Raw genomic sequence first — 24004 nt, forward strand, 5'->3', positions numbered from 1 at the left:
AAAAGGGTTAAGGGTCAAATAGGACAACATCTAGGTCGACATGGAAAATGTCGACATGCCCTTGTTTTATTTTGGGGTCAAATTTTCCCTTCCGGCACGTGGACCCCCAATTAGTGCACCGCTTCGCTCATCATGCTACAGGTAAGATTACTAATCCCAATCGTAGTCCACGTGGATGGTAAAGTATGAAAAAGTAAAAAAAAAAAAAAAAAAAAAAATGCAAAGAGACTCATGTAGACCTTTTCATGTGTCGACCTGTCCCATGCCGGCCATTTTGCGGTCTACATTTTCCTATGTTAACCTTGTCCATGTCGACTAATAGTGGTCGAGCTATTAACTGTCGACCTACCATCCGGTTACCTGCTGGCAGCACAGTCATAGGTCTCTTCTTAACTTGCCTATGAAGATTCCATTTCTGATAAAGATTATATTGCTGTGCACCGCTACTGGCTTACTGACATATACACTCATGAGTTACAAGATAAAATCCTTCTTTGAGAAAATTTTATATGCTAGTAAAGTCAACAACTGCAAATAGGTGGCCTGGATCCTGCCACTGCTGAACCATGAATGCAAATGGTACATAATGCTCTTACTTTAAAAAAACAAACAAAAACAAAACAACATCAATGAAATAAACTTCTAGTGGTATTACTAATACAGAAATGTGTAGGTAGGTTAAAAGGTACATTTATTCATTTTACATAATTAAAAAGTTCCTGAAAATGAAATGTTTTATAGGGCATGTCTAAAATTAGCACCAATATCATAATTTGGGTAATAAGCTTGTTTTGTTATACGCTGTCCCTGTGGGATCTCTCCCAACCTTACCATCTGACATTGCTAAATATATGCTATGGCACATGAACTTGTGGAGTCTGTTAGCAATGAATAATAATCAGTTTAGAAAAATCAAGTCATACGAATGGCAAATTAAAGTTTTTTTTTATTTTTAGATGTCATCTGGAAGACAAATGTAGGCACTCCATGAGGCAGATGTTATAGCATACCGTGCATATTCCTCTAAAAGTCTAAATGCAGCTTGCTAAAGTGGGCCTGATTGCTTTAAAATAATTCTAGTAGACTGATTAAAAACTGAGCATAAACACTTGCAGTAATGTTTACAGTGCTACAATAATGGAAATCATGTTTCTCTTACACAACTGCAGACTTCGCTTCTCCAGTGCCCGAAGAAGGAATGCCTGTGGTACCGTGTGACACTGCCAGCAGAGCAGGGAGGAACTGAAGAAAACATCTTGCACATCACTATTTACTGACAAAGCATCAAAAAAAGGCGAAAGGTCCACCATAATAAAAGGTATTTCAGATCAGCTATAACAAGGCCTTCACGACCGAACTAAGCTCATCTAGAATACTTTTGTTATGTGGAAGGTAGATAACGGGCTGTTGGAGGTAATTAGTTCTTGGTGGTAATGAAGTTTAGAATGCCGTTCACAACATCCAGTGTCTCATCTCTGACAAGGACTATGTCATAGGACTGTAGAAACTGCTCAGTCAGCTCCTCGACCTGCAGAGACAGACACAATATAAAATACTAAACTGAAACCAGGGGTGTCAGTGGCAAATTAAGATACAGATTGGTATCAATAGACAGGAAAGTAGAGGGCTCTAAGTAAAAACCTAGTATCACAGGACTAAGGGGGTCATTCAGATCTGATCGCTGCTGTGTGTTTTCGTACAGCGGGCGGTCAGATCCAAACTGTGCATGCACCGCAATGCGCAGGCGCGATGGATGGCTGCAACGGGGATCGCCGGTCAGCGACGGAATTGTGCGAAGGATCCATTTGCACGGGCGTTCGCAAGGAGACTGACAGGAAGAAGCCGATTGTGGGTGGCAACTGACCGTTTTCAGGGAGTGTCCGGAAAAACGCAGACAGGATCAAGCATTTTCAGGGAGGGTGTCTGAAGTCCTGGACAGGCTGATGTGATCGCAGCAGCTGAGTTAGTTTTGGGCTGCATAGAGACTGCACAAAATCAGTTTGTGCAGCTCAACTACACATGCGATCGCACACTTGCACAGAGAAAATACACTCCCCATGTAGGTGGCGACTATCTGATCGCAGGACAGCAAAAATCGCTGCCTAGATTCAGATCCGAATGACCCCCTAAGCCAGGCATGTCCAAACTGCGGCCCTCCAGATGTTGTGAAACTACATATCCCAGCATGCCCCAACACAATTTTGCTGTCAGAGAATGCTAAAGCTGTGTCAGGGCACACTGGGATGTGTAGTTTCTCAACAGCTGGAGGTCCGCAGTTTGGACATGCCTGCCCTAAGCAGTATATGTACAAAGAGGCAACTTGCTCTCAAAATTTAAAGCGTCACCATTAATGTGTAATTTTAAAGCTACAATGGGCCAGTATATGTAAATCCGATATTTAATTTTTATGCCCATTTTGCCAAAAACACTGCATCATACCTTTCACCTTTATTTTATTCTATCCATTATTGGATAGTTCATCCATGCTTATAAAGCTACATATTTTATTTCTCATACTTTAGCACATTAATTACTCACCAATGGTTCTCATGTGTATACCTGTTATAACCAAAAATGACTGCAACTTACAGTGTTTAAAAAAAACAAACATATAAATGTTGATATCAATATATACTAATCACACCATCTGCCCTTGCGTACAGCGTGCCAGAACACTGCCCAGCTTTAATACCAGAACAGCAGATGTAAATACACTGCTCAAAAAAATAAAGGGGACACTAAAATAACACATCCTAGATCTGAAGGAATGAAATATTCTTATTAAATACTTTGTTCTTTACATAGTTGAATGTGCTGACAACAAAATCACACAAAAATTATCAATGGAAATCAAATTTATTAACCCATGGAGGTCCGGATTTGGAGTCACACTCAAAATTAAAGTGGAAAAACACACTACAGGCTGATCCAACTTTGATGTAATGTCCTTAAAACAAGTCAAAATGAGGCTCAGTAGTGTGTGTGGCCTGCACGTGCCTGTATGACCTCCCTACAACGCCTGGGCATGTTCCTGATGAGGTGGCAGATGGTCTTTTGAGGGATCTCCTCCCAGACCTGGACTAAAGCATCCGCCAACTCCTGGACAGTCTGTGGTGCAACGTGGCGTTGGTGGATGGAGCGAGACATGATGTCCCAGATGTGCTCAATTGGATTCAGGTCTGGGGAACGGGCGGGCCAGTCCATAGCATCAATGCCTTCGTCTTGCAGGAACTGCTGACACACTCCAGCCACATGAGGTCTAGCATTGTCTTGCATTAGGAGGAATCTAGGGCCAACCACACCATCATATGGTCTAACAAGGGGTCTGAGGATCTCATCTCGGTACCTAATGGCAGTCAGGCTACCTCTGGCGAGCACATGGAGGGCTGTGCGACCCCCCCAAAAAATGCTACCCCACACCATTACTGACCCACTGCCAAACCGGTCATGCTGGAGGATGTTGCAGGCAGCAGAACGTTCTCCTTGGCGTCTCCAGACTCTGTCACGTCTGTCACATGTGCTCAGTGAGAACCTGCTTTCATCTGTGAAGAGCACAGGGCGCCAGTGGTGAATTTGCCAATCTTGGTGTTCTCTGGCAAATGCCAAACGTCCTGCACGGTGTTGGGCTGTAAGCACAACCCCCACCTGTGGACGTCGGGCCCTCATACCACCCTCATGGAGTCTGTTTCTGATCGTTTGAGTAGACACATGCACATTTGTGGCTTGCTGGAGGTCATTTTGCGGGGCTCTAGCAGTGCTCCTCCTTGCACAAAGACGGAGGTAGCGGTCCTGCTGCTGGGTTGTTGCCCTCCTACGGCCTCCTCCACATCTCCTGATGTACTGGCCTGTCTCCTGGTAGCGCCTCCATGCTCTGGACACTACGCTGACAGACACAGCAAACCTTCTTGCCACAGCTCGCACTGATGTGCCATCCTGGATGAGCTGCACTACCTGAGCCACTTGTGTGGGTTGTAGACTCCTTCTCATGCTACCACTAGAGTGAAAGCACCACCAGCTTTCAAAAGTGACCAAAACATCAGCCAGAAAGCATAGGAGCTAAGAAGTGGTCTGTGGTCACCACCTGCAGACCTCCTCCTTTATTGGGGGTGTCTTGCTAATTGCCTATAATTTCCACCTGTTGTCTATCCAATTTGCACAACAGCATGTGAAATTGATTGTCAATCAGTGTTGCTTCCTAAGTGGACAGTTTGATTTCACAGAAGTGTGATTGACTTGGAGTTACATTGTGTTGTTTAAGTGTTCCCTTTATTTTTTTGAGCAGTGTAAATTATATATAGATAGATAGACAGAAAGAAAAAAAATACGGGGTTTCTCATGCCCCTTTGTGATCTGGTGTTCTGCTCACCTTGACAAACGGGCAGGAGAAGCCCCAAAACGTTGGTGCATAAGATGTAAGGTGTTTAATACACTTTATTTAATTGCTCTTAAGACTTTGAGTGCCGCCTCTTTTTTCTACTGCTGCTATCAATTTGGAGGGCCCTGGAGCGTGTACTTTAAACACAGGGGAGTGCCGGTCAGCTTTTCAATTTTTTAGAAACACAAATACATACACAGACACATTATGGGGTATATATTCAATAAGAGTCGGGTCCATTCCAACATGCAGTTGTCGGAATGGACCCGACAACCCCTATTCAAAGAGCGGCCAAATCCGACTGTCTGATTTGGCCGCTCCCGGTGTCTTGTCCTGACGCTGCTGTCAGCGGCGAGGGGAGCTGTCAGCGGCGCCAGGAAGGGGGGGAGTAACTGGGGGCTCACGGCGGTGTCCACTCGGCTCCATCATGCGGGACCTCGCTTGCTAGAGCCAGGTGGATGCTGCCGCTGGGTTCCTGCTCTCCCCGCTGCTCCCCCCCCCCGTCTCCTGCTCTCAGCTCCCTCATCTCAATCCGACTTTTTTTTTTTAAAGTCGGATTGAGATGGTCGGAAACGGGGCTAAAACCTGTCGGGTTTGGCCTCGCTTCCAACAATGCACGCTGATCGTGGCTGAAGCCGCCGATCAGCGTGCATTCCGACATGTCGGGTTTCCTGACTTGTCGGAAAAAACGGGGCCGTAATGAATAGGTCGGAACCCCTTCCGACCTAATACTGTCGGAAGCTGCCGTCTTTCAGAAAAGACGGCAGCTTCCGACAGTTATTGAATATACCGCATTATATATCTTTTTGTTCTCCAGTAAAAACAGTGTACGGTGGGGGTTCCACTCAATTTAAAGTTTTTAATAAGTAATAATTTATATAGCAAAGGTTTTGGAATCTGTCCCCACCTTGTCATTCAGGAAACCAATCCTAAGAATGTTTTCCATGTTGGTGACTCCTTCAGCCATTGTGAGGTCCCCCAGAGTATCTCCAAGGAGAAGAATATGACTGCGGTTGCTAATATGTTGGAAATATTCAGTGTCTCTTAGTACAGTGTTATTCTTGTTGTATGTGTGGATTAAGTCACCCTTAAATCCAGTCAGAAAACCCTAGGAAAAAATGATGTAAAATATTATAAAAACTAACTGCCAATACATAGAAATCAGGGCACGTCTGTGCATTAAGAAGTGGCGATGACAGTTACATCAGGATAAACCTCTCACCTTGTACTAATTTAGACACCTAAACATGTACCTCTCACCTCCTAAAACACAGACATAAGGACATGTACACACCTACTAATACACAGAAACCAAGACACATATCTACCTCCTCCTCCCAGACAATAGGGCTTGCACTTTCACCTCTTCTTAGAACTCAGGCATCAGGACACTCACCTATCACATATTTGTTATACACAAAGCCAAGACATGTATCTCTCACCTCCTCATAATACACAGTCACTAGGACACCTAACTCCCACCTTTTCCTAATACACACATTATGGGGTAAATTTACTAAGATGGAAGTTCTATTTAAGATGGGATGATGCCCATAGCAACCAATCAGATTCCAGGTATTATCTTCTAGAAGGTGCTAGATAAATGAGAAGTGAAATCTGATTGGTTGCTATGGGCAACATCCCATCTTAAATAGAACTCCCATCTTAGTAAATTTGCCCCCATGTCCCGCTCTATTCTTACTCATACATAAGCACCAGGACACATACCTTTCCCTATCAGACACAGAGCATGCCCATCTCATCGACTTCGAATACATATAAAGTAGCTCTCTCACTCCCCACATAAAAAAAAAGTATTACATAAATACATATTTTTTTAGGCAGGTGTGAAAAAAATGCTGCAAAGTAAGAATGCTTTTAAAAATAGAAGTGTTCATAATTTATTTTTATCAATTAACTAAATGCAAAGTGAATGAACAGAAGATAAATCTAAATCAAATCAATATTTGGTGTGACCGCCCTTTGCCTTCAAAACAACATCACAGCATCAATTCTTCTAGGAACACTTGCACAGCTTTTGAAGGAACTCTGCAAGGAGGTTGTTCTAAAAATCTTGGAAAACTAACCACAGATCTTCTGTGGCTGTAGTCTTGCTCAAATCCTTCTGTCTCTTCATGTAATCCCAGACAGACTCGATGATGTTGAGATCAGGGCTCTGTGGGGTCCATGTCATCACTTCCAGGACTCCTTGTTCTTCTTTATGCTGAATATAGTGAGGTTGGCTGTATGTTTGCGGTCGCTGTCCTGCTGCAGAATAAGGGGCTGATTCAGGTCGCATCGCAAACACAGCCACTCCGCACTAAAAAACTGTGGCGAAGCTGTGCCGACAGGAGGCTTCCATAATTTCTGCGATCAAGCTGTAATTGAGGCGCAATTACAGCGTGATCGCAGTTCGTAGGTGGTGGCCTGAATGCTGGGGGGCCTTGCCTTGCGGTGGGCGCGACCCTCAGCATGCAAAAGAAGGATTGCAAGTTCTGCTGTTTAGCAGAATTTACAATCCTTACTGAATGAGGTCCCAAATTTGGAGCCAATCAGACACCTTCTTGATGACTCCAAATGATTCTTAATTTGTAGTATTTTTCCACAAATGCCTAAAATGTTTGCACACTACTGCATATATTATTATATACACAAACTTGTATATGCAAGTAAACTTTGTATTGTGACTTACATCATCATCAAAGTCCATGTAGTTGGAGACCACCTTAATATTGGAGTGATAGACACCAGCCTGACGGATAATTTCCTCCAGAACATCCCCAATGCCAGCAGAGAATATAAAGAGGGGGATTTTGCTTCGATGTAGAGAGTCAAAGAAAATCTGAAAACCTTCTCTAAGAAAAAACAAAAATGGAATTTAACTCTGAGAGTACATGGAGCTCCCAGGAGCAGGAAGGAGGCCAGCAATGAAATACCTATTTACAAAGTATAAGGAAAGAAAGCATAAAAGGTGAGTTGGGGCTGTAGTAAAGTGCTCGTGCCAGAAGACAATGGGAAGGGGCCTCCAGTCCCAGCAGTGAACAGAAAGGAGGGGGATTAAAGACACTTATTTTAAGACACATTCCCTTTGTGTAAATCTTTGAATATTGACCGTATAATAAGCCATATCTTTTCTAGGGAGATTAGTGGTAAAGGCACGCACTGTAATCTCCTGTAGACTGTTCCTTTTTTCATCATAGTAACAAGGGCAGATGCCCACTGGTATAGGCTTACAAGTGTTTACCAGCGCTCTTTATACTCGTACAATGCATGTTAACAGCCCTCACATTAGAATCCATTCACCAAAATGTCCCGATATCTACTCAGATTTTTCTTGTGTTTGGGTGCCCTCTGGTATTTGGAACATTTCTTATGGAACACAATGTGTTAAACAGAAGTTATGTGACGGTTTCATTTTGCGCAATTAACAGCAAGCTGTCATTAGAGAGAAGAATTTTATCATTAATTGCTAAACATGGTCATTTAGAGAAAACATTGTTGCTGTGCATGCTGCTCTAACCCTATAGAAAAGTGACGTCTTCTTATAACCTGCAGAGGTATAACACAAAACAGAAAGCAGTCATGTTTTGGTTGGGCAATTTTAAAAAAAAACTGCAGCTTCACTTCTGCAAGGACACCTACAGTACAGTACAGGGGACAGGTGGCTATGCACAGTGGGAGTGAGATGACATAATACTTTTAAAGATGTTCTACTCAAAAAATGAAAGGAGACGTTGAGGTTCAAGCAGCTTTAAAAGGCCCTACTCATGTTAGTTAGTTAAAATGTACTCTATTTTTAAACAATTTAACAACCACACAATTCTGCTCAAACCATTATTCTAATATGTTCTTACTAGTCAAAAGGCCATCAAAATGACAGACACCAGGGCCAGAATAAAAGGGGGGGGGGGGGTCGCTACTCACACAGGAGCTGCCGGGTTTCTTGAAGTCCTGCTGCTGGGACCAAGGGCTCTGTCATGATGAAGGGCATTAGCCTTCTGCTGTATACAAATGTAGCCATGCTCATATTACTGCAATGTGGCATGCTGCCTCACGGCATGGTGCATGGCGTGTCAGGCTGTGACTATTCCCAGACGGCAAGTGCTTCATTAATTCCTTTAGGAAATAATGGAGCAATCACCGGCTGCAAATAGTCACAGTCTGGCACGCTATGCAGCATGCCACATCGTAGTAAGATGAGCATGGCTACTTTTTTTATATAGATGCTGTATATCTGTAATGGGCAGGCTATAATGATGCTGCACTATATCATGCTGCACTATTATATGTGCCAGTCCTGCACTACACCAGGACTGGCACGTGTAAGCTCACCAGTTGCCAGCCAGTCTGGGGGTAGAGGACACCAGTAGCCGCCAGCAGCTGCCTGCCTGTGCAGGGTGTGGGAAGGGCAAGCACAGGACCACACCCCTCCGTTGGCATGTAGTATATATAAACCAGTTGAGCTGATTATCTGCCTCCTCCTTACCCACATCTTCTGCAGCCCCAGAGCCAACTTCTCCTCCTCCCGATCACCCTACCCCTCCCTGCTGGACTGATTCTTCCCCGCATGTGGCTCTCCCCTTCATTTGATGCGGCTCCCGCACTTGTCACTGGTACTGGATGCGCCGGCAGCACTCCGCTTTGTGTGCGATGTGACGTCACATCGCGTAATGAGAGGTGGAGCCGCTGCCACGAGGAGAGGAGAGACGCGGTCGCGGGACTCGTGGATGCCGTGGTAAGTATGTATTTATCCCTAGGCATAATAGCCCACAGAGAATGGAGCCTGCCTGGGGGGCGAGCCTGGGGAGACTGGAGCCTGCCTGGGGGGCGAGCCTGGGGAGACTGGAGCCTGCCTGGGGAGACTTGAGCCTGCAGCCTCTTGCCTGCCCTAATGTGTAAAATGGGGACTCTTGCCTGCCCTAATGTGTAAAATGGGGACTCTTGCCTGCCCTAATGTGTAAAATGGGGACTCTTGCCTGCCCTAATGTGTAAAATGTTTGTGTTTCTCGCCCCCAGTGTAAGTAAAAAATGGGGGCGAGACACACAGTCATGCTCCTACGAATGTCATACTGAAGGCCGGCGCACAGAAATTGGGCGTGGCCTTGTGCCAGTTAGGCCACGCCCCAGCTCTTTGGCTTGACTACAGATTTTTGGGGCTCTTTGCCTCTGACTGGTTGGCCACCCCTGTTCTAGGGGCAGCAACCAATGTAGTCTCTAGAAGCAAGATTGTTGATTTGTGCGCATGGGAAGGATAGCAACAATACATATATGCACATTTATAGACCCGCCATCCACACAATCTACAGAGTTGCGGCTCAAAATGACTATTCTACCATAGATTGAAAAAGCGACTGAAACAAATATTATTAATGATAATGACCTTTAAGTATAAAGGGCAATGGACTAAACAGTGACGTAGCAACCTCAGTATTTTGTGAATGTGTAGGAGCAGGGAATGACCTTTCCTATGCATTGTTACTGTTCTCAGCTCCATACCTTAGTTTAGCTTGGGACTCTTTCACAATCTGTGCCAGCTTTTGCTTCTCAATTTTTTGTTCACAGAGGAGTGTGTGCGCTTTACTCCACCTTGGAGAGAGAAGACAAACACAGCTCACTATCTGACTACAATGTTTCCGCAGCATGTTGATGAAGGTCAGCACAGGACTATATATGGGTTTTGCGAACTAGACTTATTACACGTCTGATGTTTTTGTTGGTTTATTGCACATATAGCACTCCTGTTATATAAATTTAGCACACAGACTTGAATGGCGACAGACTGCAAAGTAAGTAATCTATACTACACCAAGATCAAAAGGAATTAGCTAATATACAAGGCTACAATGGTTTATATTCTAGATCAAGATGCAATAAAACACTACAGTATATGAGGGCAGGCTATAAAGTAGATGATGTTTCAGTAGCAGCAATTATATACACAAATTATACCAAAGTATAAGAAAGTCTGTAAAAACATTTTCACAATCTGAGCAATAAAAAAAATAAATAAGATTTTACTTACCGGTAAATCTATTTCTCGTAGTCCGTAGTGGATGCTGGGGACTCCGTAAGGACCATGGGGATAGACGGGCTCCGCAGGAGACATGGGCACTTTAAGAAAGAATTTAGGTTCTGGTGTGCTCTGGCTCCTCCCTCTATGCCCCTCCTCCAGACCTCAGTTAGAGAAACTGTGCCCAGAAGAGCTGACGGTACAAGGAAAGGATTTTGGTAATCCAGGGCAAGATTCATACCAGCCACACCAATCACACCGTATAACATGAGTTTATAACAACCAGTCAACAGTATGACAACAACAGAGCATCAGGTCCAACCCTGATGCATCCATAACATAACCCTTATTGAAGCAATAACTATATACAAGCATTGCAGAAGAAGTCCGCACTTGGGACGGGCGCCCAGCATCCACTACGGACTACGAGAAATAGATTTACCGGTAAGTAAAATCTTATTTTCTCTAACGTCCTAGTGGATGCTGGGGACTCCGTAAGGACCATGGGGATTATACCAAAGCTCCCAAACGGGCGGGAGAGTGCGGATGACTCTGCAGCACCGATTGAGCAAACAAGAGGTCCTCCTCAGCCAGGGTATCAAACTTGAAGAACTTTGCAAAAGTGTTTGAACCTGACCAAGTAGCCGCTCGGCAAAGTTGTAATGCAGAGACCCCTCGGGCAGCCGCCCAAGAAGAGCACACCTTCCTAGTGGAATGGGCCTTAACTGATTTTGGCAGTGGCAATCCAGCCGCAGAATGAGCCTGCTGAATCGTGTTACAGATCCAGCGAGCAATAGTTTGCTTTGAAGCAGGAGCACCAAGCTTGTTGGAAGCATACAGGATAAACAAAGACTCTGTTTTCCTGACCCTAGCCGTTCTGGCTACATAAACCTTCAAAGCCCTGACCACATCAAGTAACTCGGAATCCTCCAAGTCAGTAGTAGCCACAGGCACCACAATAGGTTAGTTTATATGAAAGGATGAAACCACTTTCGGCAGAAATTATGGACGGGTCCGCAATTCTGCTCTATCCGCATGGAAAACCAGATAGGTGCTTTTATGTGACAAAGCCGCCAACTCTGACACACGCCTAGCCGAACCCAAGGCTAATAGCATGACCACCAGTGCCGTAACTAGACATTTTAGCGCTGTGTGCAAAAAAACAGCATTGGCGCCCCCCCTTTCGTCATATTCACAACAGGGTTTTATACGGGCATGGCTTTTTGGGGATGGGGCTTGACCACAAAATAATACCAATTCATATTACACTGCACAGTAGTCTCCATAATTCAAATTATGCTGCACAGTAGTCCCCTTTTACACATGGCGCCAGGTAAAACCCCTGTCACATATTACATCAGGTAGAGCCCCTGTCACACATTACGCCAGGTAGAGCTCCATTTTACACATTAGTCCAGGTAGAGCTCCTATCACACATTACGCCAGGTAGAACCCCATTTTACACAGTACAGCAGGCAGAGGCCCCATTTACACGTTATGACAGGCAGAGTCCCCTTGTAAACATTACGCCAGGTACAGTTACGAGAGAGAGAGAGGGATGGAGAGAGAGATAGGGTTGAGAGGTAAGTAGAGAGAGAGTTGTGGGAAGTAGACAAAGAGAGAGTTATGGGAAGTAGACAAAGAGAGAGGGGTGGGAGGGGGAGAGAGGGACACACACACACACACACACACACTCATATATGAGACATACCATTAGCCTGCAGGTGGGTAGCTCCCTGGGACATCACCAGCTGCCTGGGCTTTATGTGCCATTTAGAAATGATCGGCAACCGCAGCATGTCACCAGACATGCCGAGAGCAGAGCCAGCAGCAGCGAGCGCTAACGCCTGGGTTCTTCCGTGTGTTGCAGCGTGACATGCAGACACAGCTGGCTGTGTTTGATGAAGGGATTCCCAGGTCCTCATATAAGTAGTCTCCCAGCCCCCAGCAATGCAGGCTGCGTCCTCCAGGCTCAGGCGCACTCTCCAGAGTCTGAGGATGGAACGGGGATGGCACCTCTCCACACTGACCCTGGTTGCAGTCTCAATAGTTCTGGGGGGAATGCCACGGGCTGCCCGATCACTGTGACCAGAAGTGATCAGAACACGCTGGGGGAGGAGCCGCAGGTGCAGAGCATACTTGCCTACCTGACCCTCTCCATGAGGGAGAAAATGCTCTGTTCCTGAACTTTCCTGGTAATGTATGATTGCCATCACCTGTGGTGAAACACCTTTCTTATCAATTACCCAGCTCACCACAGGTGATGGCAATCATACATTACCAGGAGAGTCCAGGAACAGAGTATTTTCTCCCTCATGGAGAGGGTCAGGTAGGCAAGTATGGTGCAGAGAGACCAGCAAGTGCCGCAGCCAAATTATTAAATAAATTAAAAAAATTACAAGGGGGGCACACAACCTGCAGCGCTACCTGGCTATTCTTCTGTGTAGCGCTTTACAAGTAGCCAGGTGCCAGTGGTACATGGATACACAGGGCGCCCACAGTGGACATGCGCTATGTGCCAGGCTGGCACACACCTAGCTATGGCCCTGAATCATAATATAAACACACTACATTTTTTGGTACTGTGAATGTGTGAATTTTATGGGTCCTACAAATGCTTACTTGCTTCCTGGACTGGGTACTGTGGGGTTGAATGCCTGCAGTTTACCAGCAGAACAGTGAAGAATGAGAATACAGGATATTAGAAAAATCTGGGTAAAGCACTTACAGCTAATTTCAGAGCTCCTCTCTCATCTCCAGGCTCCCTACGGTGTGTGGGGGTGGGGGCGACGGTACGCTGCTTCCGCTCAATCATCAGCGCACATCTTCCCTCTCCACAGCAGCGGCGCCGGCTCCCAATACTCACTTCTATAGCCACCGGGAGAGCAGCGCGCACAGAGGGGGTGGACAGTGGGAGGGGGCGGCGGGGAACCTGCCCAGCGCTGGCATAGCAAGACGGAGCTCTGGAAAGTAAAAACACAAACACCCCCCTCCCGACACGTTTTGTAGCGGTGCTGTGGATCTTTCACTATGCAGCGCTGGCCATCCCACATGCGCGCGGCTCGCCCGGAGTGTGTAGAAGGGAGTATTGGAGCCGGTGCCGCTGCTGTGGAGAGGAGGTGAGGGAACACAGGGGAACCTGCCCAGCGCTGCCTGTCATGTCTGCAGCGCTGGCACAGCAAGAGGAGCACTGAAAAGTTAAGACAAACATAAGACTCACTGACTCTGCCTCCCCAGCGCTGCAGCTCTCCTCACATATGAGCTGGTCATCAGGGGTGGATACAGACGGTGCGCCCACAGGACAAATGCGCTGTGGGCAACGCACCGTCTGCCCATAGGTAGTTACGGCCCTGATGACCACCTTCCACGTGAGATATTTCAACTCCACCGTTTTGAGTGGTCCAAACCAGTGGGATTTCAGGAAACTCAACACCACGTTAAGATCCCAAGGTGCCACTGGAGGCACAAAAGGGGGCCGAATATGCAGCACTCCCTTTACAAACGTCTGAACTTCAGGTAGAGAAGTCAACTCCTTTTGAAAGAAAATGGATAGGGCCGAAATCTGGACCTTAATGGAACCCAATTTTAGGCCCAAATTCACTCCTGACTGTAGGAAGTGAAGGAACGGCCCAGCTGGAATTACACCGTAGGGGCATTCCTGGCCTCACACCAAGCAACATATTTTTGCCATATACGGTGATAATGTTGAGCTGTTAAAGGCTAGGAAGGACGTATCAGCGTAGGAATAACCTCATCCGGAATGCCTTTCTCTGCTAGGATCCGGCGTTCAACCGCCATGCCGTCAAACGCAGCCGCGGCAAGTCTTGGAACAGACAGGGCCCCTGTTGCAACAAGTCCTGTCTTAGAGGAAGAGGCCATGGGTCCTCTGTGAGCATTTCTTGCAGATCTGGATACCAAGTCCTTCATGGCAAATTTGGAACAATGAGTACTGTTCTCACTCCTCTTTTTCTTATTATCCTCAGCACCTTGGGTATGAGAGGAAGAGGAGGGAATACATAGACCGACTGGAACACCCACGGTGTCACCAGGGCGTCTACAGCTATCGCCTGAGGGTCACTTGACCTAGCGCAATACCTCTGTAGCTTTTTGTTTAAGCGGGATGCCACCATGTCCACCTGTGGCAGTCCCCACCGACTTGTAATCTGTGTGAAGACTTCCTGATGAAGTCCCCACTCTCCCGGGTGGAGGTCGTGTCTGCTGAGGAAGTCTGCTTCCTAGTTGTCCACTCCCGGGATGAACACTGCTGACAGTGCGCTTACGTGATTCTCCGCCCAGCGAAGAATTATGGTGGCTTCCGCCATCGCCACTCTGCTCCTTGTGCCGCCTTGTCGGTTTACATGAGCCACTGCGGTGATGTTGTCTGACTGAATCAGAACCGGTTGGTCGCGAAGCAAGTTCTCCGCTTGACGCAGGGCGTTGTATACAGCCCTTAGTTCCAGGATGTTGATGTGAAGGCAAGTCTCTTGACTTGACCACAGACCTTGGAAATCTCTTCCCTGTGTGACTGCTCCCCACCCTCGGAGGCTTGCATCCGTGGTCACCAGGACTCAGTCCTGAATGCCGAATCTGCGGCCCTCTAGAAGGTGAGCGCTCTGCAGCCACCACAGAAGAGACACCCTGGCCCTGGGGGATAGGGTGATTAACCGATGCATCTGAAGATGTGATCCGGACCACTTGTCCAGTAAGTCCCATTGAAAGGTCCTCGCATGGAACCTGCCGAAGGGAATGGCCTCTATGATGCCACCATCTTTCCCAGGACTCAAGTGCAGTGATGCACTGACACCTGTTTTGGTTTTAATAGGTTCCTGACCAGTGTCATGAGTTCCTGAGATTTCTCTATCGGGAGATAAACCCCTTTCTGGTCTGTGTCTAGAATCATGCCCAGGAAAGGCAGACTAGTCGTAGGAACCAACTGCGACTTTGGAATATTTAGAATCCAGCCGTGTTGCCGTAACACTTCCAGAGAATGTGCTACGCTGATCAGCAACTGCTCTCTTGATCTCGCCTTTATGAGGAGATCGTCCAAGTATGGGATAATTGTGACCCCTTGCTTCCTCAGGAGTACCATCATTTCCGCCATTACCTTGGTAAATATTCTCGGTGCCGTGGAGAGACCAAACGGCAACGTCTGAAATTGGTAATGACAATCCTGCACCACAAATCTGAGGTACGCATCCTTTATGTCCAGAGACACCATAAAATCCCCCCTTCCAGGCTTGCGATGACCGCTCTCAGCGATTCCATCTTGAACTTGAACCTTTTCAGATATATGTTCAGGGATTTTAAATTAAATATGGGTCTGACCGAACCGTCCGGTTTCGGGACTACAAACATGGTCGAATAATAACCCCTTCCCTGTTGAAGGATGGGAACCTTGACCACCACCTGTTGAAGATACAATTTGTGAATTGCAGTTAACACTATTTCCCTCTTGTGGGGGGAAGCTGGTCGGGCCGATTTGAGGTATCGGTGAGGGGGCATCTCTTCGACTTCCAGCTTGTATCCCTGAAACACAATTTTTATTGCGCAGGGATCCACCTGGGAGTGAACCCACTTGTGGCTGAAATTTCGAACACGTGCTCCCACCAGGCCTAGTCCCGCCTGTGGAGCCGCAGCGTCCTGCGGTGGATTTTGTAGAGGCCGGGGAGGACTTCTGTTCCTGGGAACTAGCTGTGTTGTGCAGCTTCTTTCCACTGCCCCTGCCAAGAAAGGACGCACCTCGGACTTTCTTGTTTCTTTGTGATCGAAAGGACTGCATTTGATAATGTCGTGCTTTCTTAGGCTGTGCGGGAATATAAGGCAAAAGATCAGAATTACCAGCTATAGCTGTGGAGACCAGGTCCGAGAGCCCTTCTCCACACAATTCCTCAGCCTTGTAAGGTAAACCTTGCATATGCCTCTTTTAGTCGGCATCACCTGTGCGCATGTTCCACAGGACACGTCTAGCAGAAAATCGACATAGCGTTGACTCTAGAACCCAGTAGACTAATGTCTCTTTGGGCATGAGAGATAGATATATATATATATATATATATATATAAAAAACAGTTGTGACCGGCACTCCTACAGCAGAACTAAATACCTGGGTGCCTTCCCGTGGCACTGCAAGGCCCAGCAGACAAGGTAAGGTAAGGTAATGGGCGGCACTCCAAAGGATTTTCAGCAAATACAACAGCACACCAGGCCGATTAGTGTTTCAACGTTTCAGGTGTCTTTATTCACACCTTCCGTCAGGTGTGAATAAAGACACCTGAAACGTTGAAACACTAATCGGCCTGGTGTGCTGTTGTATTTGCTGAAAATCCTTTGGAGTGCCGCCCATTACCTTACCTTATAATATATATATATATATATATATATATATATATATATATATATATATATATTTATATTATACACATACTAGGGTCTCAATGTCCACGCTGCTACAGCGCTATAACCCCATGCCGACACAATCGATAGGTCTGAGTAGTGTACCAGCATGTGTGTAAATGGACTTCAAAGTACTTTTACTGCATGCTATCTGCAGGATCCCTGAGGATAGCTGTTAAGTCAGCGCTACCTTTTGGGTAAACGTGACAAGCTTTGTCCACCCTAGGGGAAGATTCCCATCGTATCCTGGCCCTAGTAGGGAAAGGATACTCCCTGAGAATTCTTTGTGGGAAGCTGCAGCTTCTTGTCTGGAGATTCCCGCTCTTTTTCTTCATGAGAGGAGGGAAATTTACCTCAGCTTTCTTCCCCTTAAACATGTGTACCCTTGTGTCAGGGACAGATGAGTCATCAGTGATATGCAAAACATCTTTCATTACAATAATCATATATTGAATACTTTCCTGCCATTTTGGCTGTAACTTTGCATTATCGTAGTCGACACTGGAGTCAGACTCCGTGTCGGTATCAGTGTCTATTATTTTGGATAGTGGGCGTTTTGAGACTCTGAAGGTCCCTGCGGCATAGGGACAGACATGGGTAGATTCCCTGTCTGTTCTCTAATCTTTTGTGCAATAAATTTACCTCAGCACTTAATTTCACATATCCAATCAGGTGTCGGCGTTGTCGACGGAGACACCACACACACACACACACACACACATTTGCTCCATCACCTCCTTAGGAGAGCCTTTTACCTCAGACATGTCGACACACACGTACCGACACACCACACACTCAGGGAATGCTCATCTGAAGATAATTCCCCCACAAGGCCCTTTGGAGAGACAGAGAGAGAGAGAGTATGCCAGCACACACCCCAGCGCTATATGACCCAGGAAAAAACACAGCAATTTAATGTTTACCCAGTAGCGCTGTTATTATCTGCGCCGAATTATGTGCCCCCCCCTCTTCTTTAAAACCCTCTCTTCTACCGTGGTATAAGCAGGGGAGAGACCGGGGAGCTTCCTCTCAGTGGTGCTGTGGAGAAAAAACATGGCGCTGGTGAGTGCTGAGGAAGAAGCCCCGCCCACTCGACGGCGGGCTTCTGTCCCACTTAAATATACATTTTCTTGGCGGGGGCTCATACATATATACAGTGCCCAACTGTATATATGTTTACTTTTGCCAAAAAGAGGTCCAAATGCTGCCCAGGGCGCCCCCCCCCCCCTGCGCACTGCACCCTTACAGTGACCGGAGTATGTGAGGTTTGTGGGAGCAATGGCGCACAGCTGCAGTGCTGTGCGTTACATCAGTGAAGAACGGAGTCTTCTGCCGCCGATTTCGAAGCCTTCTTGCTTCTCATACTCACCCGGCTTCTGTCTTCCGGCTCTGCGAGGGGGACGGCGGCGCGGCTCTGGGACGGACGGCGAGGGTGAGATCCTGCGTACGATCCCTCTGGAGCTAATGGTGTCCAGTAGCCTAAGAAGCAGGACCTAGCTTCAGAGAGTAGGGCTGCTTCTCTTCCCTCAGTCCCACGATGCAGGGAGTCTGTTGCCAGCAGAGCTCCCTGAAAATAAAAAACCTAACAAAATACTTTCTCTCAGCAAACTCAGGAGAGCTCACTGAAAAGCACCCAGCTCGCTCTGGGCACAGTATCAAACTGAGGTCTGGAGGAGGGGCATAGAGGGAGGAGCCAGAGCACACCAGAACCTAAATTCTTTCTTAAAGTGCCCATGTCTCCTGCGGAGCCAGTCTATCCCCATGGTCCTTACGGAGTCCCCAGCATCCACTAGGACGTTAGAGAAAAGTATTTAAACACATTCGTGTGGTCAATGGTTCTTGCATGCAAGTCCTGTAGCTACATTGTTGGCACAGGGTGGTATGGAAATGCTGGCGGTCAGAAAACAGACCGTGGCATCCCAATGATCAGAATCCAGACAGGAGAAGTTAAGTATACTTACCTTTCCCCAATGGCCCCCTAACCCTCACTTCTAACAGCTTAAACCTAAATCCCCCCCACAGCAGCCTAAGCTTAACCCTCCTAGGTGGTGCCTAAACCTAACCTTCCCTCCCCCACAGCCTAACCCTTACTCTAGTAGGGGGTACCTAAAACCTAACCCCCCCACCTGCCCGCAGCCTAACCCTAACCCTCTTCCAGCAGCCTAAACCTAAACCGCCCCCCACCCCCCTCTTACCTCTCATGCGGTCCAGCAGATGCTCATTTGGGATCCCGGCGGTCGGGATTCCAGCGCCGGGATGGTGATCTTACTCGGGATGCCGGTATCAGCATTCTGAGTAGTGACGGGATTACGGCGTCGGTATTCTGACTGCCGGGATCCCAAGCTTCATCAAACCGTAGTCAGATCTTCATTTGAAAAGTGACTATATTTAGGATATGGAATTTCATACTAGAGAATTCTGAACTTTAATGGTTATATTGATTTAAAGCAATCACTACTATGTGTAACATCACAGAAGGGATGCCCTACCCAAAAGAGACTTTCAGCAAAAACGGTGATTAACACAAATGTTTTTAGAAGATAAACTGAAATCCAAAGACAATATTGCTTCAATTACTTGGTATAACTGCGGGTTGGGTATGTGTGACTGGCAATCAGGAGACCGCTGGTCACCATACAGATGCCAGGATAGCAAGCGCAGGTTCTATTCCCACTCTATGGGTATCGTGGACATCCACGAGTGGGAATAGTCCCTGTTAGTCGGCATGCTGACTATTGGGATTGTGACCGGCGATCTCCTGACTGCCGGTCACATGACTACATATCATAACTGCTATGTATTTTTAAGGATGAACAAGGCTTCACTTCTACGCTTCTATATTGCTGCATAGTTTTGGACATTGACTAACATTAACTGTACTCCGAGTCTCACCATTCCACCATGAGTGGGTACTTCTCTTGACTGGTCCGATTTGGGTCAATCTCAAGAGGGTAGTAGATGTTGAAAAGATCTTTTAACTAGAAAAAAATAGCAAAATATAATTTAAGAATACAGAGAGGAGCATTAAGATAGATCACAATCGAAAAGGATTTAGTGTTAGGGTTACTGTGGGGAGTGCCTCAGTGGGAAACCAATCTTTTACCTTGTACTCCCTGCAGAACATTACAGGGAGTGCAGGACTTTAACCACTGTTAAATGAAGGGATTTTCAACAGAGGTATGCACTGAAAATGGCGCATGACTGGTTTAACTGTCCAATCAGGTCGCTCTTTCAATCTATACTCCCCTTTGACAACAATTTGGAAGTCACATGATGGCTCTAGTCTCTGTTGGGATTAGAATGTGAGGTCAGGGAGAGAATCTTGTAGCAAATATCCCAGCCACACTGCTAGCTGGAGATGGATTCCATGGGGGATTGGAGGGGGCACAAAGTTTGAGAATGACGATTTCCTCCAAATCACTAACTGCTTATGTAAATACCATTGCACTTCAATAACAAACATCTTGCTAGATATTCATTTTAATAATATCAGTATTTGTATTCTAAGCACACCTTACAGCAAATATGATCACTTAATGGTGAGTAAAAGCTCATTTGTGACTGATTGGCACAAAGAATATCCCTAATACTTGATAGATCTTTTAATGATTCTAAAAAATACCAGTGTGTTTACACAGCATGTGTAGAAGGGCCATCCATGGGTCAGACCTGACAATTGTATGACTGTAAAACCCATGGCCTACCTTCTTTCTGCAATCCTCACTAATGATCTTGCTGTTGTCGATAATATCTGTGTAAGAAAGATGGGATGAGATGCCCAGCTGGCTTACTGCCCCCAGTATACTCTATGAAACCAGCAGGGGGTATCAGCTGTATACTCACTGTAGCAAGTAGGACACCTCTCTCCGTTATATTGGAACCGGCTCAATGTCATGTCAAAGTCAGAAATTACCTATAGAAAGGTATATTATACAAAAAGATTTAGACACAAAATACATGTTTCTAGCCAGGTAGCTGAATCTAACTGGATATGGGTGTGGATCATAGGGTAGACACTAATTATTGGGTCGACAGTGACAGGTTGACACATGAAATAGGTAGACATGGAAAAAGGTAGACATGAGGTGTTTTTATTTATTTATTTTTTGGTGTTGTTTTCTTCGTAAAATGACCGGGAACCCCAATAAGTGCACTGTATCTGCTCGCCATGCTTCGGGCAAGGTACCTTGGCCCGTTACCGCTGAACTCGGCACAGGTTACTATTACCAATCGTAATCCACGTGGATCTTAAAGTATGAAAAAGTTAAAAAAATGATTAAAAACAAACTCATGTCGACCTAAAGACTGGATCCCACTGGATATACACACACCACCAATTGTGCAGAGAGCAGACATAGACAAATATGCAATCACAAATGGAACCCTACATATGTAAGAAGTCCTAGTTAATAGAAAGCACCAGATAATGTGACTATACAATGATGCTATTAGGGTACTAATAAATAGATTCTTATTTCTCCGTCACCTAAAAACCAAGATAGCCAAAACTTTATGAAAAATTAAAAGAAATAACTGTCACTACTGGGTTCCTACAGGCTCTTCTGTTGGTTCTATGCATCAAACTAGCAATATCAACGTGGAGTTGAGCTTATGAAGTCAGTAATACTTCTAGTATTTGTACAAGTTTAATATATACAGTTGAAAATTAATCATGTGTAAAGATGAGTAACAAAGCACAAAGTTATTCTCAGCTATAGTGATAAAAATAAAATGAAACAGTAAATGTATATGTATTTCTTCAAACACAAGCCCCAATCAACATCTTGTTCTTTACTATACATTATATGTCTTGTATTATATGGAACATGTGTAACTAACCTGTAATTTCTCATCGCCCCCATTTTGCAATGCCAAGATCAGATCTCGAACCCTTTCTGGGTCCCTCATCCGTACTGTATCTTTATTCAGCTGTGGGATCTGAGAATGTGATTATTAAAACAAAAACAGGTGACTTGACAGAATGTTAAAAACCTTTACACTGAAGTCCCTGATGATTGCTATATACAGTATATCTACTAAATGAACACAATAAAGCCACAAATAAGAACACAGGCAAAAGAGGTGGATGTAGTACTGTATGTACTGCACTGTATATTGAGCCCCTGTCATCTGTCTCCAAGTCCTGTGCCACAGTGAGGTTATCAGGAAGGTAAGTGCAGAAAGAGGTGGGTGGGTGTTGGGTTAATTGTTTCTGCTGAAGGAAAAAAACACCACTTACTCCTGTGGGTTAGCTGTTACACTCATGCACAATGTATTACGCTAAACTTGCTAGTAGCCTGTAGGCAGATCGTGTATCAGGCTCACTCCATGACTAAATAAAAATATACTTAAAAACCTGGAACTAGGGGTGTCAAAGTCAAATATGAATGTAGTATCAACACGTATTACTCACAAGCATCCTTGTTCACTCGGTGTAACGTATAAGGAATGGAATATACAGCGATCTCGCTAATGCTGCAATGCAGACACTGCGGGCATGCACTGGGAATCAGCACTGGCTCCGCTAGTCAGGATAGGGCTAGGGTTACAGTATGAGAAATACTGTAACAGCACAGACACATGTGCATCCGCGTATGTCACGCCCTACTGTGTATCCAGCCGCAGTATTAGCGCCGCTTCCGGTCTACACGGAGCTTCATGGTGACGCGCTGAGGAACAATGACCACTAGAGCTCGCCCCTGACACACAGATTCACTGAAGATTTTGTCGCTAGTAAGAAGCCATTTTGTTGGTAGTAAAAAGTTTGGAACGCTTCACCTGCCTGTGGTAGTATGCGGGATGGATACCAACTTGAAACGTTACAGTAATGAGATTGCTGCTCACAAAAAGGAAGAAGCATCCCGAGCAGCCCCTAACCCAACCTGCGTGGCATGTGTCAATGAGATAGGTGGTTCTTGGCCTTGTGGCGCGGTAGATGCTAGAATCAAGTGGGCTAAGGGACCTTTTCCGTCTGGGGGAGGAGTCACAACACAAGGGGGGAGGAGCTAGGCCAGCGGGATAGTTCCTCTACTATCCACGCCACCAACTATTCGGGTACCCTGTTCGGCCATGGCTCCTCCCCTGGTGACGTCAGAATTCTTCTCTAAGTTTGTTTTAGACCTAACCTAAACATTATAAGATTGTCTCATAGGAGTAAAAGTAGGGATGCTCATTAACAACCACTTAATGCTTTAGCCATTCACGAGCCCAAATGTATTAAGGGGATTATTTATGGTTAGCGTCAGAGCGACGCGCAGATTGCTAGGCAACGAGGACGCACCCTTACCGGTCCAATCACAGGGATACTTCCGGTCTCACGCCCATTCCTGTAGCCAATCACAGCCTTACGCTGTGAAAACATTCCCTGCTGGTTTCATTTTGTAAGGGGACCAGACTGAAGAAGCGTTCTGCTTCGTTGTCATAGTGACAGGGTGCGGGATGGCCCGTCGCGGCGGGGTGACCGGGAGCAGCAGCCGGCGTCAGAGACAATTCCACGTGAATGTCAGGTTGCAGGAGACCGGGGAGAGGTTCGCTGTGTCAGGGTTCAGTCTCCTTACGAAGGTGGCAGAGCTGAAGGAGAAGTTGGAACTAATGGCGGGGATCCCTATCCATCTCCAGAGGCTCTCCTATATAGATGCAGGTGACTGAGAAGACCCACAGACCCTGGCTGCAATCATTCCTTGTATGCCAAACACTAATCCGTCACTATGCAGCTTTTATGGCTCCTTAAGTCCAATTATGCTGTGACTTGTAGTCCTACAAGAGCATACCCTCCAACTGTACCTTTTTGGCAGGTACAGTACCCTTTTTCTGTGGTCTGTACCTGCCACAAAGCGCTTTGTACCGATTTTTTCCTCTCCAAACTTCCATTGAAAGAATAGGAAAAGGGGCCTGGCCGTGCCCCCTTTACTTGTGGCTACGCCCTCTTTCCTAATTTGTACCGGTTTTATGTGTAAAATGTTGGAGGGTATGCAAGAGCTGGTGAGCTGTAAACTGCAATATATAGTTACACATGACATCCATATTCTTATAAACACAAAAATAAGCCAAATTGAACACGTTAAGAATCATTAATAAAGCATTGGTAATCTAATAGATTTGCCTTATCAGTATAACTACCTACCACTGGTCTAATACAGATGTCAGATATACTCACTTATGTAACACTTGTATACACACACTGGTCTAATGCAGCTGTTATATATACAGTACCCATCTACATAAAA

At 45.9% G+C, this 24004-nt stretch overlaps 2 protein-coding genes across 3 annotated transcripts in view; one reads left to right on the top strand and one right to left on the bottom strand.

Annotated features, from left to right (window-relative positions):
• Positions 1-681: 681 nt before the first annotated feature.
• On the bottom strand, positions 682-23154 carry NT5C3B (5'-nucleotidase, cytosolic IIIB). 2 transcript variants are annotated; one of them, XM_063959840.1, is made up of 9 exons: positions 23065-23154; positions 21618-21716; positions 20622-20691; positions 20483-20529; positions 19671-19756; positions 9872-9961; positions 7068-7230; positions 5283-5483; positions 682-1528 (listed from the first exon to the last, which is right to left on the bottom strand). In XM_063959840.1, exons 1-9 carry the CDS (start codon positions 23137-23139, stop codon positions 1418-1420), a joined length of 942 nt encoding a protein of 313 aa, XP_063815910.1. In that variant the 5' UTR covers positions 23140-23154; the 3' UTR covers positions 682-1417. The 2 variants fall into 2 exon arrangements, with proteins under 2 accessions (XP_063815910.1, XP_063815911.1); XM_063959841.1 differs by lacking the exon at positions 23065-23154 and adding an exon at positions 22192-22447.
• The window catches only part of ANKRD60 (ankyrin repeat domain 60), a 38382-nt gene continuing 37488 nt past the window's right edge, over positions 23111-24004 (top strand). Inside the window, exon 1 of the mRNA XM_063959842.1 lies at positions 23111-23418. Coding sequence (XP_063815912.1) covers positions 23217-23418 — 202 coding nt within the window. The 5' untranslated portion in view covers positions 23111-23216. The remainder of the gene's footprint in view (positions 23419-24004) is intronic.

This window comes from Pseudophryne corroboree, chromosome 3 (assembly GCF_028390025.1).
Source record: "Pseudophryne corroboree isolate aPseCor3 chromosome 3, aPseCor3.hap2, whole genome shotgun sequence".
Classification (NCBI taxonomy): domain Eukaryota; kingdom Metazoa; phylum Chordata; class Amphibia; order Anura; family Myobatrachidae; genus Pseudophryne; species Pseudophryne corroboree.

Bases quoted from the DNA above. Each gene is read 5' to 3' on its own strand.
- NT5C3B (XM_063959840.1), bottom strand. From the start codon at position 23,139: ATGTTTTCACAGCGTAAGGCTGTGATTGGCTACAGGAATGGGCGTGAG. The intron at 20,692-21,617 runs GTTAGTTACACA...ACCTTTCTATAG, and splicing joins GGGGCGATGAGAAATTACAG to GTAATTTCTGACTTTGACAT. The intron at 5,484-7,067 runs GTAAGTCACAAT...ATTTTTTCCTAG, and splicing joins ACATGGACTTTGATGATGAT to GGTTTTCTGACTGGATTTAA.